The sequence below is a fragment of the Colletotrichum phormii genome, assembly GCF_030913505.1.
Source record: "Colletotrichum phormii strain CBS 102054 chromosome Unknown BDP81scaffold_1, whole genome shotgun sequence".
NCBI classification, from domain to species: domain Eukaryota; kingdom Fungi; phylum Ascomycota; class Sordariomycetes; order Glomerellales; family Glomerellaceae; genus Colletotrichum; species Colletotrichum phormii.
The window spans coordinates 4,406,603-4,434,538 of NW_026851443.1; the positions used below are offsets into that span (position 1 = coordinate 4,406,603).

At 51.2% G+C, this 27,936-nt stretch overlaps 11 protein-coding genes across 11 annotated transcripts; 5 read left to right on the top strand and 6 right to left on the bottom strand.

The window, feature by feature from the left end:
• Positions 1-1,557: 1,557 nt before the first annotated feature.
• On the top strand, positions 1,558-2,781 carry BDP81DRAFT_414802 (xylose isomerase-like protein). The gene has a single exon (XM_060589395.1). It carries the CDS (start codon positions 1,636-1,638, stop codon positions 2,656-2,658), a length of 1,023 nt encoding a protein of 340 aa, XP_060452455.1. The 5' UTR covers positions 1,558-1,635; the 3' UTR covers positions 2,659-2,781.
• BDP81DRAFT_487929 (uncharacterized protein) lies at positions 2,763-4,262 on the bottom strand (the record flags this gene model as incomplete). The annotated part of the gene is made up of 3 exons (XM_060595232.1): positions 2,763-3,024; positions 3,069-3,610; positions 4,176-4,262. The coding sequence occupies 3 exons, from the start codon at positions 4,260-4,262 to the stop codon at positions 2,763-2,765; spliced, it is 891 nt and encodes a 296-aa protein (XP_060452456.1).
• A 265-nt stretch (positions 4,263-4,527) lies between these two features.
• Positions 4,528-5,743, top strand: BDP81DRAFT_414806 (uncharacterized protein). Its single transcript, XM_060589396.1, has 2 exons — positions 4,528-5,024; positions 5,078-5,743. Exons 1-2 carry the CDS (start codon positions 4,646-4,648, stop codon positions 5,581-5,583), a joined length of 885 nt encoding a protein of 294 aa, XP_060452457.1. The 5' UTR covers positions 4,528-4,645; the 3' UTR covers positions 5,584-5,743.
• A 475-nt stretch (positions 5,744-6,218) lies between these two features.
• Positions 6,219-7,650, top strand: BDP81DRAFT_21051 (uncharacterized protein). Its single transcript, XM_060582657.1, has 3 exons — positions 6,219-6,533; positions 6,610-7,389; positions 7,440-7,650. The coding sequence occupies exons 1-2, from the start codon at positions 6,277-6,279 to the stop codon at positions 7,307-7,309; spliced, it is 957 nt and encodes a 318-aa protein (XP_060452458.1). The 5' UTR covers positions 6,219-6,276; the 3' UTR covers positions 7,310-7,389; positions 7,440-7,650.
• Positions 7,551-9,700, bottom strand: BDP81DRAFT_457040 (multicopper oxidase; the record flags this gene model as incomplete). The annotated part of the gene is made up of 4 exons (XM_060593240.1): positions 7,551-7,899; positions 7,952-8,750; positions 8,992-9,548; positions 9,618-9,700. 4 exons carry the CDS (start codon positions 9,698-9,700, stop codon positions 7,551-7,553), a joined length of 1,788 nt encoding a protein of 595 aa, XP_060452459.1.
• Positions 9,701-12,519: 2,819 nt separating this feature from the next.
• BDP81DRAFT_444927 (uncharacterized protein) lies at positions 12,520-13,242 on the bottom strand (the record flags this gene model as incomplete). The annotated part of the gene is made up of 1 exon (XM_060591890.1): positions 12,520-13,242. The coding sequence occupies one exon, from the start codon at positions 13,240-13,242 to the stop codon at positions 12,520-12,522; it is 723 nt and encodes a 240-aa protein (XP_060452460.1).
• A 2,957-nt stretch (positions 13,243-16,199) lies between these two features.
• Positions 16,200-17,675, bottom strand: BDP81DRAFT_477770 (uncharacterized protein; the record flags this gene model as incomplete). The annotated part of the gene is made up of 2 exons (XM_060594831.1): positions 16,200-17,279; positions 17,312-17,675. The coding sequence occupies 2 exons, from the start codon at positions 17,673-17,675 to the stop codon at positions 16,420-16,422; spliced, it is 1,224 nt and encodes a 407-aa protein (XP_060452461.1). The 3' UTR covers positions 16,200-16,419.
• A 2,377-nt stretch (positions 17,676-20,052) lies between these two features.
• Positions 20,053-22,007, top strand: BDP81DRAFT_444928 (uncharacterized protein; the record flags this gene model as incomplete). The annotated part of the gene is made up of 4 exons (XM_060591891.1): positions 20,053-20,169; positions 20,224-20,302; positions 20,362-21,800; positions 21,837-22,007. The coding sequence occupies 4 exons, from the start codon at positions 20,053-20,055 to the stop codon at positions 22,005-22,007; spliced, it is 1,806 nt and encodes a 601-aa protein (XP_060452462.1).
• Positions 22,008-22,229: 222 nt separating this feature from the next.
• BDP81DRAFT_21098 (uncharacterized protein) lies at positions 22,230-22,842 on the top strand. The gene is made up of 2 exons (XM_060582666.1): positions 22,230-22,236; positions 22,295-22,842. Exon 2 carries the CDS (start codon positions 22,509-22,511, stop codon positions 22,785-22,787), a length of 279 nt encoding a protein of 92 aa, XP_060452463.1. The 5' UTR covers positions 22,230-22,236; positions 22,295-22,508; the 3' UTR covers positions 22,788-22,842.
• BDP81DRAFT_487941 (uncharacterized protein) lies at positions 22,531-24,412 on the bottom strand. Its single transcript, XM_060595233.1, has 6 exons — positions 23,949-24,412; positions 23,848-23,893; positions 23,611-23,770; positions 23,446-23,559; positions 23,301-23,386; positions 22,531-23,248 (listed from the first exon to the last, which is right to left on the bottom strand). The coding sequence occupies exons 1-6, from the start codon at positions 24,114-24,116 to the stop codon at positions 22,983-22,985; spliced, it is 840 nt and encodes a 279-aa protein (XP_060452464.1). The 5' UTR covers positions 24,117-24,412; the 3' UTR covers positions 22,531-22,982.
• A 756-nt stretch (positions 24,413-25,168) lies between these two features.
• BDP81DRAFT_364489 (uncharacterized protein) lies at positions 25,169-26,860 on the bottom strand (the record flags this gene model as incomplete). The annotated part of the gene is made up of 4 exons (XM_060586491.1): positions 26,638-26,860; positions 26,146-26,580; positions 25,690-26,089; positions 25,169-25,629 (listed from the first exon to the last, which is right to left on the bottom strand). The coding sequence occupies exons 1-4, from the start codon at positions 26,776-26,778 to the stop codon at positions 25,169-25,171; spliced, it is 1,437 nt and encodes a 478-aa protein (XP_060452465.1). The 5' UTR covers positions 26,779-26,860.
• Positions 26,861-27,936: the final 1,076 nt, after the last annotated feature.

Below are 27,936 nucleotides of genomic sequence, written 5' to 3' on the forward strand. Positions count from 1 at the left end.
GATCTTTGCTTTCTCTGGACGGTCATGGCCTATTCTTTGCGTCAGTCGGGATCGTTGGACTTTTCAGAGCCCTTCCTAAAGTCAGCGATAGATGGTCTGGCCCAAGACAACGAAAAATATCAGATCGGTCACATACGAGCCCTACTCATCGTCACACTCATCCGAATGGAGCAGGAGGACAGTGGAGCCGCGTGGCTCGCAGTTGGCCAGTCTACATATTCAGCCGCTATGCTGTTTCTTCCTGCAGTCACGAACGGACCCTCGCACAAAGACGAGGGCACACGGCGAACACTGATGTGTGTCTTTGTTCTTGACGCGCTCATCGCAAGCTGGATAAAGTCACGACCATATCTTGACCGCTCAGACGCACAGAGCTTGGGACTACTTGCCACAGAGTCCATGGAAGAGTGGGAGCCCTGGCAGTCGAAAGATTTGAAAGACCAGTCTCTGACGCCGAACCACGTACCAGGACTGGTATTGAGCACGTTCAATTCCTTGTTTCTCCTTGTTTGTATTTTGAATGATATTTTGAGACTCAAGATGGAAAGCGCCAGCTTTGGTCGTTGTCATCAGATTATCAAGGACTTTCAAGAATGGGGAGAGCATCATTTGCCAAACTTTGGAAATCGGAATGATGTCGAGACTTCGCCCCAGGATCTAAATCTCCGTCTCGCTTGCGCCAGTGTCTCCGAGACCCTAAGAGCACAGGTACAGCGCTTGGAAGGTACACAACGTGGGATGTCTACCAAGGCACTATGGGAAACGCTTGTTCAGGGGCAACCTCTTCTTCAACTTCTCGAAAGCACAAAGACATTCCGCATGCCTCCGACAAAGATCGTTTTTCTTACTAGCCTCGAAATCGCGTGCGACTTCCATTTGAGTAGCGAGGGACTCGCAAGACCTCCTAGGGATTCACAATTTCTAAAGGCTGCCTTGACTAATGCCAAAAACAGGGAGTCCCCTAGACCAAATCCTTGCCCGACATCTGGCAGTGAAATCGACCAAAGCGAGCCAGTCACGATGGAAGTCATCCCGGATTCTATACCAGTGCATCAATCGGACCTCCAGCCGTTTCAACCCGAAGCGCAAGTAAGCTTCAGGCAGCTGATGGATACCGCGACTGAGAGTATCGGCGACGAACTCTTTCTGAGCCTTGCTGATCTCGACTCAGCCGATTGGTAATGTCCCAAGTACCATCTGCAACTCAGTGTCTAACACATGGCAACAGGTCGGCAAATCCGCCAGAATTCATGCGGCATCTCGGAGTTGTAGGCAACATGGCGACGGATATCCAGTCTTTCTTTGACCAAGAGCCCGGGTGAAGTATGTTCTTGCTCGAACGAAAACGATTGAATCCTTCGGAATTGCGGGAATGCGCAGTAGATACCATTGGAACAGCCCGGAACTACGCTTAGCCGCCCCCTCGAACTGCCATCTTTGACATCACCCGGGTCCGGCACAGCTGACGTCAAGTCACTAACTTTGCTTGAAGTGCGGGGTCAATGCCAATGACGGATGATTGAACATTAAGCCAACAGTCTCAAATGACCAAGGTCTAACTGGAGGTCTTGTTTACCACGACGATACCCAATCCCTCGCCTCATACCACATCAGCCACGCTCGCCACGTCCAACCATGACCGTTTTCCGACCCGCCGTACTCTCTGCGTCTCTTGGTCGCGCCTGGGTTCACGACTTTGATAAGAAAGCCGCCGAGGCAGCAAAGTGCGGCTTTGAAGGCATCGAGATATTCTACGAGGACCTTGAATACGTTGCCAAGAAGCTGCATGATGTCGATCAGCCTGCACCGGAGCACCTCCTTGCCGCCGCATCCCACATTCACGATGTACTGGAAGATCTGAAAATAACAATCATCGGCCTTCAGCCGTTCCTATTCTACGAAGGTCTTTTGGACAGAGGTCAACATGCCCGGCTCATCGAGAAGATCAAGCTCTGGTTCAAGCTGGCAAAGACCTTGGGAACAAACACCATCCAGATACCCGCCAATTTCCTCCCCGCCGACCAGCTTACTGGCGACATGGACGTCATGGTTGCCGATCTAGTCGAACTCGCAGATCTAGGGCTCAAAGAAGACCCGCCAATCCGGTTTGCGTATGAGAGCTTATGCTGGAGCACCCACATCGACACGTGGGAGAAGTCCTGGGAGATTGCCACGCGTGTTGACCGCCCAAATTTCGGCCTTTGCCTCGATACATTCAACATCGCCGGCCGGGTGTGGGGTGATCCGGCATCTCCGTCCGGGAAGACCCCCAACGCAGACGCAGACCTGAAGGCATCGATGGAGAGATTGATGCAAAGTGTCGACTTGGAGAAGGTATTTTACATACAGGTTGTTGACGCCGAGCGGATGGAACAGCCTCTTGTAGAAGGCCACCCTTTCCACGTGGACGGGAATCCGCCGCGGATGATGTGGTCCAGGAATGCGAGAACGTACATGTATGAGACGGATCGCGGGGCTTACTTGCCGGTTGAAGAGGTTGCTCGGACGTTGATTGAGGGGCTTGGTTATAAGGGCTGGGTGTCGATGGAACTCTTCTCGCGAACCATGGCGGAGGAACACAAGGAGGTGCCTGAAGAGCATGCGCGGAGAGGTAGGGAAGCTTGGAAGAAGCTCGTACAGCGTTTGCATCTGGATTGATCTACTCGTGATGAGCAAGTAGAGTATTGCCCGAGCATGTCACTATTAATCGGCTTTCACTCTTGTCCTGGTCTAGTTCTCAATTCCTCAAGGGATTAAATTGCTTAAATGTTGATACCTGGACTATTGTCAGCCGCCTCCAACAACACCCTCCACGCCGCATCCTTATCCAACTTCTTCAACCTCTCCTCCCCAGCCCAAAGCTTCCACTGCTCCTCAATCTGGTACCCAATGACATGCGTCCCCTCTACCGAAGGCCACCCAAGGCTCTCCGCTAACTTAATCATCCTCGTCCGGCGCGGCTTGAAGCACATATCCAACAAAACGCCCTTCTCCGGCCGTGAAAGAAAGTCTTCTAGCGATGCTCTTACCGCTAACTCGGACGCCGATGTAGGCTCGAAATCGGGTACCGTTTGGACCACGAGTACGGCGTTTCCAGCGTCTTCGACTCCCCTTCCTTGACGTGAACTATCTTAGGCGCGGGAGATAGCCGTTGGGCATCTCGCTGGAGATCAGCTACTTCCCCATCATCTCTGTTCAGGACGTAGATCACAGAAGCTTTGAAATAGGTATGCAGGGCATACACCGCAGCGCGACTGGCACCCCCAGCACCCACAATCAAAGCAGGTCTCCCCTCCACCGGACCTCGCCTTTCTCCTTTTTCAAGAAGACATCCCTTCACACCTAGCCAATCCGTATTCGTACCCTTCAGCTGTGCCGGGTCCGACGGGTCGCGGTAGACGTTATTACAGGCGCCGATGGTGGTGGCGAGAGGATCTAGGGCGTCGAGGCGCTGCATAACTGTGTTCTTGTAGGGCATTGTGACGACGAGGCCTGCTGTTGAGTCCTTGCGCGCCAGGAAGAGGAGGTCTTCGATTGTGTTGCATTCAGTGGCGTGGAATATCCAAGGATTTGGCGATGGCGTTGTGCATTGGGGGTGCGATTGGGTGGCCTACGCAGATGCCTACTAGGTGGAGGGTTTTCTCGTCTGACGATGACATTTTGACTGAGGTGAAGGCGGTGTTCTGGGCTTGATGCGGTGAAGTTGTCTTTCGAAGACTATGAATAACTAGACTGAATAACTAACTACTCTATAGTTTTATAAATAAGGCGCCTCTGTAGCCTCTGTAAGTGCCCTCTTAACTTTGCAGATGGCACAACAGTCCTTTGACACGACCCCGCGCTGAGCGAGAAGTTTCAACAGCTTGCATGTCTGAGCTCCCGCTGGCGGGTGAGACCTTAGCCGCGGTGTTCACAGCTAAGTCGCCTGCTGGAACTGCCCCAATGTTCCCTGTATTGGATAATGCGGGGTACCTAAGGAAGTAAGGTACGGTGGCTGGGCGGGCTACTTCGACCATTTCAGATATTTCAGATGGTCTCAAGGGCCGGGTCTTTGCAGTGAGCAAAGCAATCTTTTCAACGCAAGACGTTGGCTTTGAATATTGAGCCCTTTCCCGCCAGCGATGACGATCACGGCAGTCTCGGAAGGTTATGGACGGGACAATACTCCGTCTTACGCTGGGTGTTTCTGTCTTGAGCACTAGGGGCTTGTGGGGGCGGGGCAGCACTAATAACATCAACTCACTCAATGTCTTAGAAGACATTAGTTTCTGACTCTCCAAGCCTAGAAAGGCTGGACTTGTAGATTGAGTCATCCGAAAAATGGGTACATAGACAGGTGATCTGTTGCTTACGACAATGGTCTGCTCAGAATAATCAACAAACTAGGACTCTTACGCGCCGAAAATGAAGTTAGGCCGGATGAGCGTTAGCATCAACAGCTGAGAACTAGGCGCGGGTAAAGCCGGCGCGAACGCATCGCGGGCTGTTTTCGTGTGACATGTCAGCTTCTGAGCCTCCGTCATACTTAATCGCCCAAAATGCTCAGGGTAACATCGATAGAGTGTGATTTACCAACTGGCATAGACAGTCATTCACATATCAGAGTCCTACTCACCTTGGTTAACACAACATCGCCTTCAAGAATATGGCCCTTGGTCTACGATACATCGGCGGGCATCATGCCCTCGCGCTAGCAGCAGCGATCCCTTGCGCCTTACTTGTGAAGCACGGCTGGGATGTCTACGCGAGCATAAGGGCGGTCGATACGCGCCGTGTGGTCTCTGTTAGCAGTCTTTCAGAGAACTTCAAACAATCGCACACTCTCAAGACTCTTGTAAACCCCAAAGGACACATGTCATCGGCGGACGCATTGGCCATGGATTTGGACCTGCCTGAACACGCAAAAGATCTCAGCGACGAGTTCCTATTGGCGACTTTCGTCCGCGGGTTCTTTGCAGGGAAAGTTATAGCGATTGAGAGGCGTCTATTGCAGATAGCACGACTGAGCTTAGTGTCATACACTGGTAAGTCACTGTTTCTCATACCTGCTTGTGAGGTCTTTCTGACTAGGGGCAAGGCCTGGACTCGATCTCAGCATCAAACCAAATATGGAAATCGGAGGACCTGTCATGCGAGAAACTACCCCCAGTACACTCAGTAGTGTTGGGGACGTTCCAAGTCAGCCATGCCAATGTCATCAATCCCAAAGAGTCACAGGCGGGGCCGGAAACAGAGAGCAGTGTCGACTTTGTCTTCGGGAAAGACAACAGTCAGTTCGCAGGCGCCCATCGGTTCAGCATCATCCGGAACCCCGAGAACCCGACAAGAGTTAGAGTCATGTATGAGTCAACAGCTTGCAATCCTACTCGGAACCAGCCTCTGTCCGGTATCTTACTCAGGTTCCACAGCATCTATGCTATGCTGCTGTTCCGTGAGGGCGTGTCCGAAATCTTGCAGAAACTTGGACCGAGTGCATTACTAGTGCCAGGACGAGAATCAAAGGGTGGCATTATTATAAGCTTCGAGGAACTTCAGCCATATCGGTCGGCTGAAATAATATGTAATAGCATCGGTACTTCATGATAGGGCCCATAGGACTGTAAAAATATCAATCAACCATCTCATCACAGCAATCAATCGTTAGAAACCTCCAAGTTACGGCAACGTCTAAGTAAATGCATAGTAACTTGTTCGCGAGAGACACTGCGAAGAGAGCGACAAGTTGGAGTTTGTTCAAGGTATCAAAGCATATGATGCTACCTTCCCGTCGGCTTGCCCAATTATATATGATCGGCATCGAGCCGGGGATGCTACTTCGGGAGCGGGGAACGGGACGGCCTCCGTGATGGTGGGTCGATCGGGTACTTTGAGCCAATCAGTGATGATGAAAGTCTCCGTTCGCGTAGATTTGGGAACCCTCCGTGGCTTTGTTTAATGACATTGACTTCATCTTTCTTTCTTATCACTCAACATTGCTCGCTTTTCTCCAGGTCACTGTCCACAATCACCTTGCCCGGAAACGTAATTATCCAAGTTCCTAGGGCGGCTCCAGCGGTACACAATGGCTCCAAATGTACCCACCGGAGGATCAGGTCTCCGAGCATCATGCGAGGCTTGCCGTGCGTTGTGGACTCTACTCTTTCGGCAATGACACAGGAGTAATTGGGCTAACATTTGTCTCTCCAGGAGTGAAGAATATCAGATGTACTGGAGAACGTCCGATCTGCTTCAAATGCAAGTCCGCTGATCGGGAATGCTACTACTCCTCACAAGCCAATGGGTAGGCCGACATCGCGTCGTGCTCGTCCCCAATCGTCCCAATCAATCCGTCGGGAACGGATACTACCCCGGCGGAATGCCTCGACCAGATTGCTATCTCCCGTTCATGCGGACGCTGCATCAGACTCTGGAAACAGTAATACACGAGAGATTGACGTACTTCTCGGGTCAACCAGCCCGCGAATCAGCTCCTCCATCAATTCGGATACTTTTGCAATCCACCCAGATCTCATAGACTTGGAGGACCATCAAGGGTATAGTTGTAGCTCTTTACTATTCCGGAGGCATTCCAAGCAACAAAACCGCTGACAGCGTATCCCACGAGCTCAGTCCCAGCCAAGATCTCGTATCCGAAGGTCTCGCAGCCTTCCCTCCCCTTACCTCAGACAGCCAGCAAACAACAGATAATTGCGCCTGCCTTTCAGTGCTGTACCTTCTGCTCGAGCACCTTCGAGTGAAAGAACATCTTGTCGCACCAGATGACTTTGCGCTACTACATAATACGTTTGAGCCCGCCCTACAGGTTCTGAACTGCCAAAGGTGCCCGCGCCGATACTTCTCAATCATTCAGAACGCCGCCTTGCTCGGGGTCCTCTGTCTATGTCTAACGGAGTCGTACAAAAAAATTCTGGCGGCGATTGTAGCAGAAGAGACTAGAGCCACGGAATCCGGAGAGAAGAAGCGCCTCGGGGTCCACGGTGCGTTACCAGGTTCGTCGAGCTACGGCGATCCATCGCCCCGAAGCACGCCAAGTATGTTTTCGGTAGAGGTATCGCCGTTGGAGTGGGGGAAGATCATGCGAAATATCGTGAAGACAGAGATCTTTGGAGCCGACGGCCAGGACGATAATAAGTGTCTGACGGGGTTCTTTGACCTCATGGAGCAGCGCCAAAGGCGATGGCATCATACGCCCCCGGCACCAGATTGCCCACCTTGTCATCAATCGTTCTGTGGGACTTCTGATCGAGAGCCTAGCTGTCTAGCCCTTCTGAACAACGCCAGACGATTGATAGGCCATTTGGAACTATAGGTATTGAGTAATTGAGGGCACGCTCAGCTTCCGTGCTAGTGGTAGTCCACACTCATCAAAAGGGTCAACACGTAATATGTGTAAGTCATTTGAATTTCTCTAGCCAAATACACAGACTAAATCGCCCAAGTGTAAAATCTATAGACCGCTCAATAATCGAATAATACACAGCCAAGAAAAGTAAAAGTTACCAGTAACTACACCATGGATACTATTCACAAAGAAATAAAGTGGTTCAGATCTACTGACCGCTGTCAATGACCTCGGGGATGTTTCTCTGGGTCCAGGCAGACCAGTCCTTGCAGACGTCGCCGACCTTGGAGGGAATGCGGAGCTGCTTGACCTTCTCAGGCTGAACCAGCAACTGGGAGAAGAGACCAGCAGACGCGTGCCAGGCAATGTGGCAGTGGAAAGGCCAGACACCGGGGTTCTCGTTGGAGTCGAACTGCATGACCATGTGGCCACCGGCACGAACCTGTTGGACGTCGCGGCGCTGAGGGTTCTCGGGGTTGGTAATGTTTCCGTCCCAGGTCAGGCCTTCACCCTCGTGGAGGATGTACATGTTGAAACCGTGAAGATGCATGGGATGACTGCGGAGGTTAGTCGTGCATTCAGATGGAAGATACTGGGAGATGAACTTACGCTGCAGGGCTGTTGTTGCTCACGACAATGCGGACGCTGCCGTTGTTGGCAAAGTTCTGGACGTTCCAGTCGTTGTCGAAGGTCAGGTCACCCTTGTTAACCTGAAGGAGCGTGGGGTCGTTGAAGTTGCCGCGGAAGTCAACACCGCCAAGAGACCACTGAACGATGCCAGATTCGTTGCGGAAGACCTTGATCTCCATGGTCCTGGTAACAGGAACGTTGGCCGGCTTGAGCTTCATGATGGGCTTGGTGAGAGCGAGGTCATCGTTGACGCAGGTACCGGGGTCAGGCACGTTCCAGGCGCTGCTGGTGGGCGCCTGGGTCTTGTCAGCCTGGTCGTAGTAGACGGCGGCGAGGGCGAGGGGCTGGTTGGTGAGACTGCAGCTGGTGATGTTGCTTCGCATCCAGTAGGCGCCCTTGGGGTTGCTGTTGTCGGCGTTGGCCTTGACGAGGACGTCGGTTCTCTGGCCGATGCCGAGGGTGACGACCTTTGTGTCATAGGGCTCGACCTCGACGAAGTCGTTGGCAATGACGGTCAGGGTGTGTCCGTCAATGGAGAAGCGCTGGGTACCCTCGGCACCGGAGTTGATGAGACGAAGACGGTGGGTCTTGCCGGTCTGGAACTTGAACTTGGAGATACCGGCATTGTTGGTGCACTTGGTGTTGTCTCCGGTCGCAACGGCGGAGCAGTTGAAGTTGCCCTTGCCGTTGATCAGGTTATTGTCAGAGAAGACCAAGCCACTGCCGTTGACCTGCAAGATTTCTTCGATGAGATCGAAGTATTGCTTGTGGTACCAATCTGGGAGATGTTAGCGCCTTGATTCTTCTAAAGTAGTATTCGTTGCGGGCGTTGCATTCGGCCCTCCGGGTAGCCCCACTCCGAAACCAGGGGTTCAATTGGGCTATGGAACCGGTCCCGGGTATCCACATCTCCGTCGCCGGACCCGGGCTGGCTGACGCTGGCCTAGCCATTGGCAGCCGCCCATAGAGAAAGAAACTGTAGCTTTTCCAGGAATATTTGTGTGAAAAAATTCACTTACCAGAGATCATGACAGGGCCGAGATCAATGTCGGGCTGAGCCTTCGCGGGACCATAGACGACAATGGGTCCGAACAGGCCACCGGCATACTGAGAAGAGTAGTGAGAGTGATACCAAGAGGTTCCATACAGAGTCGCCTGGAACCTGTAAGTGTAGGTCTTGGCGGGGGCAATCGGGCACTGAGAGATAGCCGGCACACCATCTTCCCACTGAGTGTTCAGCTGTCTGAATCCGTGCCAATGGAGCGAGGTTCCCTCGGGGCCGTCGACGATGTTGTTGGTGACCTTGACCTCGATCCAGTCACCCCAGTTGGCCTCGATCGTAGGGCCGGGGAAAGCGCCGTTCACGAGCAGGACCTTGCGCTCGTAGCCATCGGGAGCGATCACACCGCGGCTGATGGTGAAGTCGTAGTTGCGGGTAACACCGGTGTTGGGCCACTCTTTGTAGTAGTTGGTGCCGTCGGCGGAGAGCTTGCCCCAGGGAAAGCCGTTGGGGAGCGGGTTGTTTATCATGAAGGGTGGCAGCTTGGCAGCATTCAAAGTGCCAAGGGGAGACTTTCTGCACGAGTGTTAGCCAAGAAACATCCCGTCGAGAATGCAGCCAAGTTATGCTTAGAAAGTGTCATACCCGTTGGTCTTGTCTTGGCTCAGAGACGCTTGGATGGAGAACAACCAGCCAAGGACGCCTCCCACACATTTGATGGCAACCATCTTGGCAGCTAACCTTTTCGGTAACGTAAGAAACGAACGTGTGAAAAGACTGTTGTCAGATGTCTAAGTGAGTAAGTGCTGATGATTCCCAAAAGCCAAGAAAGAGGGTGAGCATGTTTGAGCTATATACTCCTTGAAGGAGGCTCAAGTTTAGTTAGTTAATGTCTAAAAACAAGACGGACCGTGTTCAACGGCCAGGAGAAACGTCCCAGTACCGTAGAAAGACCCCGTCGATCGTGGTTGATCTCCCCCAGTAGGCAGAGTCGGACTCGGGAAGCCTATCCGAGTTGCTATGGGCTGATGGGCTTAACCCGATCTGCATCAGCACTGCTGCTCCTTGACGGCACGTATCCGCGCTAGCATCTCACGCATGGTCTAAGAATGGTGCAAGGTACTAGCCAGGTCCCTGTAGTTCTAGTGTCAACATGCGACCCCGTGCCGGCAGAGTTGAGGCCGAGACTCTGGTAACTTCTGCGATGTCGATGAGCTTAATTGATACGAACTTTTGACCTCGTTTCCAATCATGGACTGCAGGTTCTGAAGGTTCCGGCGACTTGTTCGTCGGATGATCCTACGAGCTTCACGCCCCTCAGCGATGCTGAAAAGTAGTCTGCAGACCATCTTTCGCTTCTCTCGTGACTCGGGGGGAGAGGGTCAGGCAGCAATATCATCGGACCATATTCGCTGACCTGGCAAAGTCAGATACCATCAGGAGTTCCACTCGAGAGCTTCAGGTGAGCCACCATTTGGTCGTCGAGCGGGTGTGGCGTGAGCGTTGTTGTGCGGCTGGCTTGGATAGAGTTTGTGTGGTCAGCTACGTACTCGCGGGCGCCGCACGTATGTTGTTCGCACACGGGCCATTCACATTCATATGGCAACAGATCCTTCGTCTGACTCAAAGCAAAGGCAAACTCGAGGCTCTCGGTCTACGGCTTGAAGACCTCGATGCAAGGTGCCGAATACTGGTAGACTGAGAGATCACCAATCGTTGCACATGCAGCTAGCTATCAATGGTGCAGCACATTGAGTTTCTCATACAAACGAAACGCTGGCTGTCGTTCAAGCCGAGGACGAGAACGATGAACAGCACCCTGAAACTTCTAAAAGGAGATCCGGAGGGCCGAGCTAGTCCATTGTGGATATGGGAAGAGAGTCCATCTCAAAACATCAGAAAACTGTCATTAACTGGTGGGGAACACTAAGAGCAAAATCGTGTTTTCTTTCGTGCCGGCCGGGCTTATTCCTCTTCTGGCATCGAAGCTCAGGGGCAGCTTTGGCAATGTAGCGGCTCAAGTGTTTTTGCGTCCGAGTTTTGACCTCGAGCTAATCCAATACGGTGGGGAAAACGCGTTCAACATCGGATTGCGTAATTGTAATCTTTGGAAGCGAACTACCGAAAGCTTTCGCACTACAAACTTCCCTCCGACTCCATTCTTTATTGCCAACAAGAGGTTTGTTCAGCTGCTGACACGTCAGAACCCCACGAGTAGTAGAGAGCCTATTCAGAGGTCAACGTGATTCATGAAGATGACCTAAGACATGCAATATTGACCATCCACATCCCGTCTTCTAGGTCGCGGGGTCTCTGCGCTGGCTGAGCTAACGAGGATAATCCCCCCTGCGCTAAACTGCACCGCCTCGGAAATCCTGTCATATCGAAGCGCATCGCTCACGCACCCTTCAGGATCCCTTAGGTGCCGGTAGCCCGGGACTGCATCGAATGATCTCAAATAAGAACTGCGATGCGGATAGATGGTTGTCACAGAGACGATGCGGGCCTGCAGTTGTGCGCCGAAGCATCTGCAAGCCTCTGCGACAGTCCGTTCCAGAGGCTCGGATGACACCGAGTCGTGGTACGGATACGTGCGAGAGGAAGAACGCATGGCAAGAATCACTGAGTTTGGCTGCGGCCTCTCTGTGGCGTTCACTTCCTGGAGGGGGTCGTTGCCGACCCCCTGAAGATGATGACGACGACTTGAACTTCTGCAAAGACTAAAGCTCATCGAACTTATTTCTCCATTGGCGATAGTTGATCTAGATTAGCGCCAGGCACAAACGCCGAAGCTCACATTGGTCTAGCACTAGCATCGCCGACTTCTGGTTAAGGCCTAGTTAGATGCGAATGATATTTGCTTGGCAACTGACACCAACGGGTTACGACTCAAGAAAGATCTAATCACGAGCCTGTCGTGAATACCAAGAGGCTGGGCAGCTAAAAGTCCACGGACTCGTTGACATTGACTCGCATTAGGACAACCTCGAGCAAACGCTCTTCTCAATCTCGATGTCCGTACTTCCGCTTCCAAAACATAAAACACAAACCCCAATCTCGTGACAAGAATGATAAAGCGACAAACAAACGAGAAAAACGAAATGTGAAAACTCCAGCCGAACAAAACTCCAGAATGTCAAAGAACCATGGAAACCCCCCAAACTAATCCCCATGCCGTAACAAAGACCAAAATGAATTCACGACTTCCGTCGTCAGGAAACTTCACCCCTTCTGACAAAAGATGATCGAAAGTTCCGACCCATGTGTGCACCGTACCGTGTCTTCGGCTGTGCTTCCAATACTAAAAATAAAATAAAAAGGCAAAGGCACCTAAAAAGACATTTGTCGTCAGAAAAGCTTGTTCTCGTTAGCATGTTAACACAGACTAGATTCCTCCTGTTCTGTTACCTTCAAATGCCCCCAAAATCTCAATGCAGCGCAAGTTGGTATTACTCAAAGAGAAGCATGTAGCTTTAGTCCATCGCCTTTTGTCTCCAACCCAAATGCAGAAGTCAAGTCGCTACTCAGCTACAAGGGACAAGAAAGTTTAGGTGTTCTTCGGAAAGAAGAGGCCGACGGCCTTGCGAAGAAACCCCGTAGCCCACTTGCCCATCTTCTTCTTTGGCTTCGACGCGCCATCTTCGTCCTCCGACTTGATCTTCACATACTTGCCGGTGGTGTAGTTGCCAAATCGCAAGTTGCGGGCCGACTTCTTGGCGGTCTTGAAATCAGAGTTCTCAACCTCGGGAAGATCTTCATAGATCTGCTGGATAACACTATCTTCGGCGTACTTCTCGTAATCGACGATATTGGGGTTCCTCTTCGACGAGACCGCGGCTTCATCGATGTCGTCATACTCGACGCCCCACTCATCGTCTTCTTCATCCTCATCGTAGTACTGAGCGAACCGGCTCTCATGCTCGAGGAGTTCATCGAGCTGCTTTACCGAAGCCTCCTCGAAAGATGGGAACCTTACAAAAACGTCCTCGTCTAGGTCACAGAGTCTACCAACGGAGCTAGAGCTGATAGTGGACACTTGAGAGACCGAGACTTGTCTGATTCGTCGTCTCTCTGGTTTAGTAGCAAGAGGCTTAATAGGGGGGAATGCCTGGCTCTGGTACAGATGGGCAAGGCCAGACAACTTCTTCTTGCTTTTGATTGTGCGACCGAAACTCGGATCAAACGGAGGGAAGGGCTCCAAGTCAGAGATGCTTCGAAGATTCGGGAAGTTTGTGTTGCTCAGGCTCTTGGTGCTGAAGGGCGAAGTCATGATTGTCTTCGGTCCCTGAGATGAAGATCGGACACCTTCCTGGCTCTCGAAGCGTGTCCACTAGACAGCCTCATGAGTCTTGGTCGGGGTGATGGATTGTATGGAAGAGTGAGGCGCCATTGTGACTGGGTCTCTGCATCTCAGAATGCGAATTGCCACCTGCTTTTCGGGCTCAAAGTCGATGCTACTGTCCAAGACGCGACGTGGGCTGTCAACCTCGGCTGTGGCAGTCACACAATGATGCAAGACGGATTCAGAGTTATCTTCACGAGCGACCACATTGCCTTGAGAAAGTACAATGCTGTTCGAAACCACCGTTTCGTGTCGAAAGTTGTCGGAAGACGGCTTCCGACTCATCTTGTTGAGGGCGACAGCGGCCTTCACAAGACTTCGGCTTGGCTTGCCCTTGGACGAGGCATGGCGAGGGCCTTCTTCCAAGAAGGCAAACATGCGGCGGAAGAAACCCATCCTGGATTCTGTAGTGATCAGCCTCTGTCAGAATAGGAGCGCATCGAAAAACGAATGGTATGAACTTACTTGTGAGAGAGATAGGTTTGCGTGAAGGGAAGGATCACCGCGCGTTTCTGCAACGAGGCAAATTACGGTAGACGATTCTCGCGCACTCACGAAATGGAGTAGATGTGGACAGAACAACTTGATAGGAGGTTTTATCGAATATCTCGGAGAGTTGAGATGTGGTAAGAGGCCGCGTCAATTGGTTACTAGTGGTAAGGTACGTAGAAGGGTGTATCGTGTTGAGCACGGCGGAAGCGGATGAAAGTCGCGGGGAAAGTCGCGGCGACGCAGTGGTAGGTAAGGGGAGAGGTTTCTTGAAAAGTACGAAAGCGAAGGGCCTACTTGTAAGGAGGAGGAGAAGCCCCGAGTGCGGCGGTCACCTTTGGTCCGTTGTTACGTGAGCACGGCTCTCGATGGCAAGGTGGCCACCAGACCAGAGCATCATTGATATCAACGTGAATTGTGGAGATGCCGACGCGTTGGATAATTCATCAGTAACTAGTGCCTCATGTATCCTTCAGTTGTATTGCTGTGAACCCATAATTTTTGACTTGATCCAAGGTGAAGTCGGAATGGCTAGCCGCTTTTCCTCTTTTGGAAATATCACGAAAACGCCCGAGGTGCGCTTTGGGCAACTCCGTCGCACAGGAGGTCCGCGATAGCTTCACCTTCAACTCAACTTCATCCTCATCTTTCACTTGACTTGACCTTTTATTCTGTTCCACCTTTCAAGGGTTCGATTCACTCCAGCTTCCCCACCATTGTATTGTGTCTGGGCCAGCACACGTGATATCAGGAACAGCCTGGCCGGTGATGTTACTACAGCATTTGAGCGTGTCAACACGTTCTCTGTTCGCGTGCTTCGATTCGGCTTTCCTTCCTCCACATCGCTTGTTGCAGAATCGAAATTGCGCGACAATTGCCAATCTTTCCTCGTGTAATATTCTCATCACCATCTCCCATTTCCGCCACCAGGGTTACTTTCCAGCCAACTTAATACCAAGGAGCGGTATTGTCTCGTTCTGCCCGGGTTTATTGATCCTCCCTTCCCACCCCTATTCCGTCACATCAGCAAGCCGAAATACCCAGAGCGTATACAAGTCTACTTCAGCGACGAGGTCCTCTGTCTGCAGCCCTCGATCTTGCGTCAAGTACTAGTAAGGTAGGGAGTCTAGGAGCGGATGCGAGATTCGACTCAAAAAAGCTTGGCTACCATGATGGACATATCCAGTAAATCGCGCTCGATTATCTTAAAGATGATACCCCCTTGCATCAGATATCACCAGACAACTGATGTGCTCTTTGACACAAGCCCCACGACTAAAGGCTCCATTGTCTCAGCTTTGGCTGAACATGGCCACTGGCCATTTGCGAAAAGCTTCATACCAGTTCATCCATCTTATTCGAGATCACTCCCATGCAGTGGAATCATGCATGAGACCACGTCACTCCGAATCCCAACGAGCCAACTTGGATTTGATCTCATCCGAACAGGCGCCCTCGGAGCTCATCTCGGTCATGAGACGCCCTTCGGCGGATTCGGTAGAAATGTCTTTCAAGCCATCCAAACCTCGCGCAGCCAAGATACCCAGGGAGGCAAACACATCCAGGAACTTAGTCCTTGCAGAAGTGCGACCGGTGCTGAATCTTCAATCTCCCATCAGAGGATGGTTTCCGGGTGTACATACGCTGAACGAACCGACTCCGAATCATAACGGACCTAGGGCACTAGTAGGAACTAGGGATAGATAGAACACATAGTAGCTCACGAGCAAGACTTGGAGGACGCCAGAATACGGTGTGTACTGTGTAATATATAGCTAGAGCTTACGACCCTCCACGCCACATACCCTTCGGGAGGTCTGCCGCAAGAGCGACTGCGCCTTTGCCGCCATGGCGTTAAACATAAAACAAACAAACAAACAATCGGTTCCTTCTTTTAACCTCAGTGTCATTGCTCTATTGGAGTCCTGCTCCCTCGGAAGTTTTGTTCCATGATCCGCAAACACCCTGTCTGCAACAGACTAACATAAGAGAGGCAGTAATTAGGGCCATGACACATATAGCGGTATGCTTCAGCTATCAAGTACAAATAGTATGTGACAGACGATATTTCTATTTTCTGAGCACTCATATTTCCTACAGGGCATTACAGCAGACAACTACAGACGTCACTTGATGCTTACTGTTACGGGCTGGACCCGATTAGTGGATCCGGGCCAGCGCCCGGATATTCTGCCACGATTGACCGCGCGGGCTCTATTACGCCTACGCTCCACCTCCGCGGAAGCTCCGCTTGTAAATCTCTTCTCTTCAGCTTAGATTCTATACAGAAATCACCTCTACGTGGCCACACGAGGGCTGGGCTCTTAACATTTACACCATAAGAGGCGTCATAGCAGTGTGTATAACATGCCATTTCTATGCCTACAAACAATTATGGAGGAATAGGTATATGACAATTATACGACACCACGAGAAAATTGTGAAGATTCTGATTGCTAGCCTGTAGACTAGCTTCCCTTGATGCAAAAGCGCAACTATCTTCTTTTCAACGGCCGACCCCGTCTACTTGATTACCTGTCAAGAAAATATTTAAAGCTCGCATACGACATCTTTGAGTTGGTGACTGGACACAGCAAGAATTGCCCTTTCCTTCTACTATTTCCGAACCGCGCTCTTCAATACTTTCTTTCCGTCTGCATAGCTATCTGCCACGGTCAGGGATAGAATAGCCTTCACAACGGCAGGCCCATTTCTTCCCTGCCCAAACAAGATAGTACTTCCGAAAACTCGGTCAGAGTCACTAGTTTGAAAGTTCTTGAAAAGTTTTGCTGCAATGGCGGCATCTGTGGTCGTACGACTGGTCCCTCGTTGAGTATATCGATCGAAATGCATGGCCAAGACTTGCCAGACTTGCCAGACTGTCCAGATATACTGTACAAAAACGGGCATCCAAGTAACTTGACAAAGAAGACCCACTGGGAAGTAAGTCCCAAAAGCAATAACGACTGCCAGCTGAATGACCTCACGGAATCGATTTTGCACTGGATGTCCGTAATGTTGGAAGAACTGGTTGACGATGGAGGGCGGACCGGTGATTAACATGAATTTTCCTTCGATTGATGGGCAATTGACCTCCCAGTCCCGCGTCTGTTCCTCGTCGACTGTGTCTGGGAATGGGGTCAAACCCTCGCGTTCAAGGGCGAACAAGGTGCTGATAAATCGAAGGACAAGCGGTATAATGAAGATGATACTCCATAGCGAGCCAGTGATTGCGGCTACGCAAATCATGATGCCGATGCCGACACATTCAGTGAGGATAATCTCCACCAAGCACAGCAAGTCAACATGCTTGATCTCTTCCGAAACGAAAGGGACTTTGGGGCTGCGCAGGTCTTCTTCTGTGGCTTTGGAAAGCACTATGTGGCTCACAGCGACTCTTGCGCGCACTGGTTTCGTCTTTTCCTCCAGGGGGACTTTGCCACTCTCGGTGTCATTGGGCTGTCGAATTGGAGGCTCTTTAATGGTTGGGAGGGGCATATTGAGTAACGCCTGGACCCAAAGGCAGTTTCGAATTTGCGATCCCTTTCAGATTCGCCTCCGCGGGCGTGTAGGATATACGTCCATTCGAGGTCGCGGTAAAAATGTGTTCCAAGCATGTGGCCCTGTACAGCTCCGTTAAAGAGCCCATTCTTATACGCGGTGTCGATAACATCAAGGGCAATTGATCCAGTAGGGCCTGCCATAGAGTACAAACATGCAAGTCGTGGCATGTCGTAAATGGAGAACGACGAGAAATGCCGCTGAGGCCAAAGGAACCTCTCGAAGATTGCGCTGGTAGCAGCTTGTCCACCAACGTAACCCAGCAGCGAACTGAAAGCGCCAAAGACCGGAGCATCGGCTTGGTCCGACATTGTCAATGAGTCTGGTCTGTTTGCGAAGTGCGTACGACTTGGTGCCAGAATAAAAGCGTTGTTTGACTAAGGTAATTACTTTACTTTGAATGTGTGAGCGACCGACGATCAATTATATGTATTGATGGGGGCTCACATCCAATGACTGTTGACCGTTGCTCCCATATGGATGCTGACTGCAGAGAAGAAGGATTTTCTTCCCTGGATCTGGGATTCGGCAGGCAGCAACTTAAAGCTACATGGGTCCTTCACGTCAGGGCATGCTGATGCCCTACCAGAAACCTGCATGAATGCAATGAAGACTGGCTGCATGTTCTCGGGGGCTCGGCAGCTGATGGGCTCACTGCTCCGTACATGGCCAGGGAGAGGAGTTCTTATTCGGGACCAACGAGCTGCGAGGAAACGTTCACCTTGCCCTGTGTGTCCTCCCAGGCTCTCACGCTATTGACGCACACCAGTGTCATATGGGCCCAATAAGTGGGCGTAAGCTTACAGTTCGACCCCAGATACGACAGAATGGTACTAGCGAATGGCACGAAAGACAGGGGTATGAACATGAAAATTGTCTACGGTTTGAGTCTTCCCAATCCAGAGGTTGTAAACTGTTGTAGGCTAGAAGTCGATACTCTGGCGTTGGGTAAACATGCTGTGTGTAGATGAATCAAATCATGGCTCCGTTTCCTCATGGCTCTGGGCCAGCTGTCACCGACTACGAGCCCGTGGACGGAATCATACAATCAATAAGTATTCAGACATTTTCCAGCCTGTCTAGAGACGATAAGTGTTACAAATTCGGGTTGAAAAGCATCCTCTGCGAATCACGACAACGTCTATGATCATATCTAGGCCTTCGACAGAATAAGAAAGGGATAAAGAGCCAAAGAGACTTGGGCCAAAGATACTTGTCACATGTAAGTTGTTCCGTGTATTGGATACCACTGCTTCCAAATTGTAAGCTTCCCAAAATCGCCGACGTCACAACGCATCTAAAAGTGCCGTTTTGTGCTTGCCCGTGCTGGTTGCTTCGAATTTTACTACAAGCAGCACCAGATCTCTGCCACTTTTATCTTAGCTTAGCTAAGTTTGTCACTCAGGTGAGAAGAGACTCAAGCTTATCTCCTGGATCGAGGATAGTCCGGCATGGATACCGGGCTGCATGATTGAAACCTTGGTCCATGGAGCAGACTGAAGGTATTATCTCCGAGGCGGTACTGACATGGAGTGTTGAATCTTGTCGGATTGGAAGTCCAATTCGGCCGCGAGTAGGGGAAGAGCATGGGCCACCTCGAGGGGGTACACTTAGACCTCGACTACCCACCCAACCTCCGGTTGGAATCTCCCTTCTACTCCTCACGCAGAATCAATCAATACAGAGATATTGATACTTCGTCACCCCCAGGACCCTACGGTTCGAACCAAATTCCCTGTGAGAGGAATACCAACAAATCTATTGCCGGGACCATACCGAAGTCCGGAGGCCAGCCTTTTGAAGACTTCACCTTTGGAAGGTGAAGTCTGAGATGGTGAAGTCTCATGAACAGGCCCGCTTCAGGTGATTATCGGCGTTCAGGTGAAGCTAACATGTCCTCGTGACTCGTCTGGTGGCTGATGCCTCGAGATACCTCGCCAACATGGGACGACCCAACGACCCTACCGCCCTACCGCCCTACCGCCCTTCGGACGACCCTTCGACTACTTCAACGCCCACTCAATCCTCACCGTCTTCCTTTCCTTTCTTCTTCCTCTCGCAATACTTTTCGCGACTTTCCGCGATTTCCGCGGATCCTTCTACCCTTCGCTAGCTTTCCCATCGTCAGAGGGAACCAAGACTAGCTTGACCACACTCAGTGTCCGAGCAATTCCCCTTTCACCATTGATTGGTGTTTCTTTCATAGACTTGTACAACTAATCCACCGTACTCTTTCGATTGCTCTGGATCCTTGCCTCGGCAAAGTCGGACGGAAAGCCTTCGGAGGTCTTACCAATCCATCCAACATTGAAGGCAAGACACAGTCAGGCAAGTGCCCTTTCGCATCTCGACATCCTCCAGTAGACTGGCTTCGCAATCACCAGAGACCAAGCAAAAGAAAAATCCCGCGCTAATTTTCCCCTAACTGACGTTAACAAATTTTAGTGAACAAAGTCATTGAAGATGCCTTTTAGTGGCGTTGTTCAGCAAGGCCTCGCGCTACTGTTCAAGAGCCCTCGCGAAACGCCAAACGCGTACGACAACCCAAACTCAGGTCACTGGAGCCGTGGCCATTTTGCGGTCAACAGAAGTTACTTCTTCTTCAACGCGTCACGGCCCATCACTTGTACGCGTCAAGTAACTACAATCGGGCCTTTGCGTCGACCTTCGATTTACGCCTGCTTCACGATGGATAGCTTCTTGCACACGGCCAAGATGATGAATGTCAACACTGCGGACGCTCATTCGGTTGCCGACTCTAATGAAAGCATGCGCTCAACTCATCATTCGGTGGATACTAGCAACGTGTTCCCGGAATACACCTCTTTCAATCGGTTTCTTGACGACGAAGGCAATTAGAGATCGCCTGAGCCCTCTGAGACTGGTTTCTCGGATACGTCAAGCATTGAGGAATCGCGACGGAGCTCCCCAATCCCAGGTACGTTCTCTTTCATTCTTCTGTGTGACAATGCTTTATACTTATGGACTCCAAAGCAGCTTGGGATTGTGAGAATCTCTTGAGTCCTCTTGACGAACTTCCCCCTCGACCCTCTCGCCCCCTTTTCGGCCAGAGAAGCGCAACCGGAACCGAGGGCGCCCTGCTCAAGCCCACACGTCGGTTCCAGCTCTCTGTCGACTCTCAACCACAATACGATTTCAGTGTCACACAACGTAACTGGAACTTGTCCCACACACACGATGACAGCGACTCGATCATCACAGCTGTCAGGGACGTTGACAACGCTCACCAGCCCATTCCATTCGGGCCACTCCGTGCCTCCGAAGAGCCTCATTATAGCCATGCCAGATTCTTCAGTTCCTCGTCCATCTGTGTTGAAGCTCTACAAGAGCAGCAGAAGCCTGAGCTCGTCACGGAGATGATTGGAGAAATTGATAACTTCCTGGGTGACTTTGGATATCACGAATCTGAAGAAATGCTTGCTGAAGACTATCGCGCGACGGATACCTTCGTTGCATCGGAAGAGCCTATGCCCTTACAAATCACGGCGAAACAGAAGCAAAACATTCACACAACCCAACCTATCTACCCTGACGCCGAGGTCAAGCCCTTGTTCACTATCAACGAGGAAAACAACAACCAAGTTGAGGGACCCTTCCATCAGCCGACTTTGTGTTCGACCCTTCATCTCACAAAGTACAACAGCTTTGTTGACACCTCTATAGTTCCCGCACCTCTACGCATCGACAAGCGATCCAAGGTCGACACTAACCGTAGATTGAAGGATCAAGGCACCCTGCACGCCCGTGACAATAAAAAGCCGGCTGGGCCTAGAGACATTGAGCATTCCAGAAGACAACAAACCAGGCTACGGCCGAATTCGCCGCCAATTCTCGGCCCTCTCTTCGATGAGAGCTCATTTGGCACTCCTGTGGTTCCCTTTCTACCCAACGGCCCACATCGTCAGCTCTTGTTTCCATCGCCAACTTCGATAGCCTACCTCGAGCATGAGCCTTTACACAGAGCCGGCCTCGACGCTGATGATGTTTCTACGGTGATTGAGGCCCCTGCTGGCGCTGCTGGCGTTTCTGAGTGGGACGAGGACGATTCCATTGACTTCTTGCTCGGCCCCATGGAACACGCGCCGCCTCCCGTGCCGCCTCACAGGGAGCTTCCCCGGCCGCAGAACCCCGTGTTGAACCGCGGCGCTGTGCACAACTGGCTGAGCGACTCAGAGACTGCCGGCGGTCCTGAAGCTGCTGCCAACCATAGCGCAATCGATGCCCCTCGTCCTCGTCGTGTTCGCGACGTTGATGTTAGCAGCAATGACGAAGCTGATACCCCTTGTCCGCTTCTTTCTCAAGACGTCGATGCTCGTGTCAATGCCAGTATCGATGCTCTGGTCTACCCGATTGTGCAGCCTGAGAGCCATTCCGCGTATTATGAAGATGATTTCCTTCATGATGTCATGACTGCTGTAAGTGAGACCCACGCAACTGACCTAGATGAACAGCTTCGGCTTCTAGGTCCAGTCTACCCCAGCAGGATTCTTCTATGGCCTCTCCATCATCCCACCACAGAAAGTGATCCCGAAAATGCCTCTCCGGACGGCGAGCGTAGTCAATCGACTTCCAGATCACCCACCACTGAAGAGCGACCCGAGAGCCCCAAGTACTTTATGTGAAACTTCGCTGGCTACTGGTAGCCCTCCGAGCTGATGAGATTTATCTTGAGAGAATGGAATCGGCGAGGAAGAGCACTATAACGATGACCACCAAATATGCCACCATTGTAAAGAGTGATTCTGGTTGCATTCTTACCGCTATGAGATTCAGAGACGACATACCGAACGCCGAGTATACTGGCTAGACTGCTTGAGTAAAAGTCTAGAGACAAAGTTGATGGACGCTGGAGTAAATGATGACCTTTCCACCTGGACCATTGATAAGAGAGCTGAGATATGGGGACAAGGAGTATGATGTTTGCTGCAGTAATTGGATGAGTAAGACTCGGATGGATTTGGAGGTTTGGCTGCTCAGTTTTGTTTCTGTCTTGCCGCATTTTGCGAAAATGCTGTGATCTTGTACTGGGTTGAAGGTTGGATGTGTGGTTTGGCAAGGCGGTGTTTTGATTCTGATTTTGATTCTGTTAAGCCTTAGTTGATTCGGAAACCCGAAGGAGCCTTATGTACACGAGTGCAGGCCATCAACTCTATTATGCTAAGGTACTACATGGCTGGGTATTCTTCCAATATTCGCTTTTCTTTGATACAAAACAACTTGTAAATGCGCCCCTGTTCCCTCTATGTGATTACTCAAGTATGGTTGACCCCTATAATTGTCCGACCACTGATTTAATCATTTTTCGCTATCTCGTCATCGGCGGGGTTATGAGAACTCTGTCCTTCAACGTCCTCAACCTTGTCAAGAGGCTCCAGCTCCTGTTCACTGGCCGCGTCTCCTAGTTCCACGTCCATTGTATTACCGCGGTCTCGAGTCCCTCCCACGGTAGTTCCTACTCTTGAGGTAGCGGAGCCCACCCAGCCAAGAAGTGAGTCCTCTTTGATTGCTCTACGTCGATGTCCGCCAACCGTCGTTCGGCTTCTTCTTGCACTTTCCATGGGGTTTAGCGTACGAGCCGGCGGTCGGTAGTGCCACTGTCAAAACCTGCGGGAGAACAGAGGACGTAAAATGGGTGCGCTGACAGCAATTAGACCAACTTCGCATTCTCGGACTCCCCACCGATTCACTGTAATCGTTGAAGGCTCTGAGCCCAGAGTTACCGCGACTCGCATGATCGCGGCCGCGATGACAAACAAACCGGAGCATATCAGCACTGCTATGAATACTTTTTTGTGAAAGGGTACCCTGATTTCCTTCAGAACGGGCAGGGGCAGGCAAAGAATGGCTGCATCGGTCACAACGTCTTGTCTCTAGTCAGTTTCGAAGTGCTCAGCCAGACTTTTCGTCGGACTTACTAAGAAACGTTGATACTAGCAGATTTTGGGCCTTGAAGACACACTTTTCGCTAGGTAAGGGCCTCATTCCCCAATTATCCGAAAATCTGTAGGATCAATGCCATTAGTATAACATTCCAGCAGGAATTGAAAGTCCAGCACTCACGGCATGCAGCTAAAGGTGATTGTTCCAACCACAACCAAGTATGACAAAATCGTGAACCACGTCAGATGTTTCAGCACTCTCGCGTTTTGCCACAGGTCGAAAGTCATTCGCTTACTTCAATATCATCAGCTTCTTTCTCTTCAGAAGATTGGGAAGGTGAAATACTAGAAGAACAGCAGGGTTGCCTTCATAGACCACAAATATGCGGTATATGAGTACCAAGCGACTTGCTGGAACTTAGAACCTTGCACAAGTCGTGCTACTTCGTCGTCGGATAGAGTGCTGATTTGAGCAGCTGTGAGGTCAACATTCGTGCCATATCGATCTAGTAGGTACACACACATCAGTTCTACCAATTACCTGAATTTTCACTTGGGAGCCCCGATCAGTGATCATACTCACAAACTAAGTCCACCATGACAAAACAGACCGTGTATAAGAACAAAGTCTACCAAGATGGACTGTCAGAATAGTGCCGCGTTTTCGACTGAGTTTCGCCTTACAACAAGGATTGTGTAGTCATCTCCCTTGAGGCCTCTGGGACCAACCATACGAATTCTGACGAAGAACCGCAACAGGATGACAAGGGCCCCTACGCCGAACCAAGTCCACATCTCCTTCAGAAACCTGTCATCGCGTCTTAAGATGCTGTCCAGTTGACCGGTCGCCATGCTTGGGGACGCGCGTCCGCCGACGCATTCATCAAGCTACAATCATCTATCGAGATTAGAGGGCTTCTATTTGACGTGTGACAATGGGCGATGCGGCAATGTCGTCGGCGGGCATAGGGTTTATGAAGTCGGCGGGTTTTTCAGCTGTCGTCTCATTTAGTAGCCACATGCAGGCACGTTTTCCGACGGAAGTAGGTTTAGGGAAGACGTGAGGTTAGCATTCCCAGATTAGCCTTCGAAATGCTGAAATCAAGAGCGCGTCGGGGCCAAGGAAACGCTTGTCCGCAATTGCCAACTAGACCCAAAAAAGGGTGTTGTTGGGAACGCTCTGGTCGCCGCAGACGTTGATCTGGCGCTGATTGATGACTCGTGGCGTTTCGTAGTCGCAACTCTAAAAGACAACGTTGCTACGGTCACATCAGGCCAAGACACAATAGCGGCGCTCGGGCATTTTGGCTGCCCGAAGAAAAACTGAAGTCAGTCACACCCAATCATGAGCGCTTCTGTACGATAAGGAAGTCGCTCTGTCACTTGTTAGGTGCACCGATATGGGCAATTGAGTCGACACAGGTATGAGACTGTCCTTTCTATTGAGAATTCAAAGCACCATCTAGCCAGGTGCCCGCCGTTCTTGGCTCGGGAAACAAGGTTTCGGGGAGATCATAGGCTTTATTGCGCCAAATGCTTAATGATACGACGGGTTCTAGAAGGCAGATCCTCCTTCTAGCAAGAGCATTTTGAAGCATTCATACAGCCATGTTGCTAGATACCGCCTGATCGAAACTAAAGATCTCCTTTCTAGGCACTTTATGGCTAAACAAGAGCCAAGACATTGAGAAGTTCAACGTTGATTAATTGAGTCAGTCAAGTTGAGCGAGGAGTGCACGAGAATGAGTATTCTGATATTCTCTTAAGGTAACTTCCTCATTATCATTAAGTATGAAGTGTACTCCTTCACATTGGTCTCCTGTTGACGAAGTTGAATGTACAAGTTCGTCTACTAACAAGACAAGATAGACATGGGCGTGTTACCCAACCTCGTCTCAAATTATTTAAGCAGAACGCTTCACAACGAAGGCACCACGCTCAATCGTGTTGATCAAAATGTGGCCACTCTTGAAGTAAGGGTAGTGAGACCAGGTGCCGACGAAGTCAATTGATCCTCCAAGGGGCTCGCCATCGTTTTCAGGGTAGATGTCGAAGAATCCGACCTCGGAAACACCGCCTCCGGTGGGGTCATCGGGCAGAGAAGAGACGTCGAGAATGCGGAGACCAGCACCGTAGTGGCTCTGGAAGGCAAGGCCGTCAATGACGAACTGGTTGTGGTCAATGCCGTAAGCCTCGCTGCGGTAGTATCCAGTCTGCTTGGGAGCCTCGAGCGATCTGATGTCCCAGAAGTAGGTGATGGGGTAGCCGCTGGCAGCAGGGCCGGTAGCGTCAACCTCATCGTACTCGTCATCGAGGACGAGGTACTCCTGCCACTCCGTGTTGGTGACCCAACCCTGGTGGGTGTCTAAACATTCAGTCAGTCACTGCTCACAGGCTATCAAAGGAACGAACCGAATGAACTTACAGCTAGCACCCTCGTAGGAGGTACGGGAGATGATGTTGGTCTCGTTCTTGTTGGTGACATCGTAGATGGTCAAGGTGTCCTCGTTGTAACCGTAGCAGATATCACGGCCGAAGTACTTCTCATCAGGGCCACGGTAGACGAGGCACTGGGCATCGTGGACGTAGCCGTCACCGGCAGCACAACCCGGGGAAGTGGGGTTGGCGGGGTCGCTCAGGTCGATGAAGATCAGACCGGAGCGGCAGGCGCTGGAACGAGGCTGGGCGCCGACAGCAACGGCGTACTGCTTCTCCTCGTTGATGACGATGTTGTGGGTAGAGCCGGCGGGAAGGCCATTCCAGTAACCGGTAAGGTCACGGGAGTTGCTGAAGGTGACCGGGCTAGCGGGATCAATGTCCAACAGCTGTCACAGACAGTTAGTATTGCTAGAGTCTGTAGGTTAGGTGATATTGAGCTTACCTTGGTCAGGTCGAAGATCTGGACACCGTGGCGGGAGGCCTCACTGCCGATAACGACGTAGTTCTTGTATCCACGGAGCTCGCGCCAGATAGACGTGGTAGAGTACTGCGGAAGGCGACCGAGGTAGACGAGCTTGCCGGCGGAGGTGATCTCAGCAAAGGCAGCACCATCAGCCTGGGCAATAATGGCAAATTCGCGACCGTCAGGGCTGGTCCATCCCCAGGAAGAGGATCCCTCGCCGGAGGTGGAACCAAGGTCAGAGTGACTCTTGAAGTCGTAGAAGTCGACCTTGTTGCACTTGAAGGTGTTGTTGGCATCGCCAGGGATGACCTCGGCAACACCGTTGACGCAAGAAACGGGGCCCTCCTCAGCGAGGCGGCTCGTGTACTTAGTCGACTCCATCTCTCCAGCGTCTCTTTGGCGGTCCCATGATGCCTGTGAATCGCAATGATTAGAACAAGTCTTGTAAGCAGATACGTTAGTATTACATACCTTCTTACGGGCCATGAGGTCCTTGTGAATAACACCACTGTCGTAAATCTCAGAGACGAGTTCACTGGGTGCGATCTCCTTGGCCGAAGCTCCAGAGAGGAGCGCCGAAACGGCCAAGGTTGCCAAGGTAATTGCCTTCATCTTGAGTGGTTCAGGAGGGGTCCTGGGAGTTGTCTAAGGCAGGGGTAATTGACGGTTGAACCACGATGATCACTTCACAACCTAAAGAGCGGAGAGGTGCAGAGCAAGATCTTCTGTTGATCAAGCGGGCGAAAACCACATTCTTTTATCTTCTTCCCTTTACAACTTGGCGTTTCCTTTCCCCTCAGTTCTTTCCTCGGGCCTCGCGGTATCTCTCCACCGCTTTACGAGTCAAAAACATGATTATTGTTCAAAAGTCCTGCTAGAAACAGAAGGTCAAGAAACAGCGGTTGGAAGGTGGGAGCAACGAGCTTCAATGTCGCGATGCGGAGCACTACTGCCCAAAGAAGCAGGTGTCTATCGGACAAGGCCCGCACGGTACTTGGACGCACGAATCAGCGGCTCCGTGGCCCCGGCCCGGCAGTCCACCATCCTTCGCCGCAAATTTACTTACATACCCGCCCGGACTTGGCAACAAGCACTGCCATACGGACAAACATACTTAAAAGAGGCGTTGTAAGCCTCTTGGCGCATCGTATCTGGCGGCTTCCGCAGTCTTGCCAAGCGCGCCGTTGTAACACTCCCGCAGATTGTACCGGCATCACCACCATGCAGCGCCAAGTCACGGCGTCATTCTGGTCTTTTTGTGCCTCTCCACTTTCTCGAAAGGACTAATTATGTACCATCTGATTAATGGTGTCAAGAGATTACGTTTGTGCGAGATACGGTCCGTTGTCGAATCGTCTATCTAGCTCCCGCAAACGTACCCAGATCAGCGAAATCTTTACTATATCTGCTCATAGATCATTCAATTCCGCACCAATCGCTTCCCTAACATTACTAACTTGATGGCCCAAGTGTTCGTCGCCGGCTGTTTCCGAACTTTGAGTGTGATGGCAGCTGCCCACGTGCAGTCAATGCGTGTATTAACCGTGTTAGCTTGCTACATCACATCCTTCAACACTCAAAATCGACATGCTCAAGTGACTTGGTTCTTATGTTCTGCTTCTCCATATCGGTTGGGCCAGTTTTTCCTCTAATGTGAAGTAATACCATCATGTATTGTTGATTGTTTTCGACTGAGATATGCTCTCAGCCCGGTCTACCTAGTAAGATCCAACTCGCGGTGAAGAACTGTGCAAGGTATTCAGGAGCTTC

Bases quoted from the DNA above. Each gene is read 5' to 3' on its own strand.
- BDP81DRAFT_414802 (XM_060589395.1), top strand. From the start codon at position 1,636: ATGACCGTTTTCCGACCCGCCGTACTCTCTGCGTCTCTTGGTCGCGCC.
- BDP81DRAFT_414806 (XM_060589396.1), top strand. From the start codon at position 4,646: ATGGCCCTTGGTCTACGATACATCGGCGGGCATCATGCCCTCGCGCTA. The intron at 5,025-5,077 runs GTAAGTCACTGT...ACTAGGGGCAAG, and splicing joins GAGCTTAGTGTCATACACTG to GCCTGGACTCGATCTCAGCA.
- BDP81DRAFT_21051 (XM_060582657.1), top strand. From the start codon at position 6,277: ATGGGTAGGCCGACATCGCGTCGTGCTCGTCCCCAATCGTCCCAATCA. The intron at 6,534-6,609 runs GTATAGTTGTAG...CCACGAGCTCAG, and splicing joins GACTTGGAGGACCATCAAGG to TCCCAGCCAAGATCTCGTAT.
- BDP81DRAFT_21098 (XM_060582666.1), top strand. From the start codon at position 22,509: ATGTACACGAGTGCAGGCCATCAACTCTATTATGCTAAGGTACTACAT.
- BDP81DRAFT_487941 (XM_060595233.1), bottom strand. From the start codon at position 24,116: ATGGCGACCGGTCAACTGGACAGCATCTTAAGACGCGATGACAGGTTT. The intron at 23,560-23,610 runs GTATTTCACCTT...ATGATATTGAAG, and splicing joins GCAACCCTGCTGTTCTTCTA to TAAGCGAATGACTTTCGACC. The intron at 23,249-23,300 runs GTAAGTCCGACG...ACTAGAGACAAG, and splicing joins GCTAGTATCAACGTTTCTTA to ACGTTGTGACCGATGCAGCC.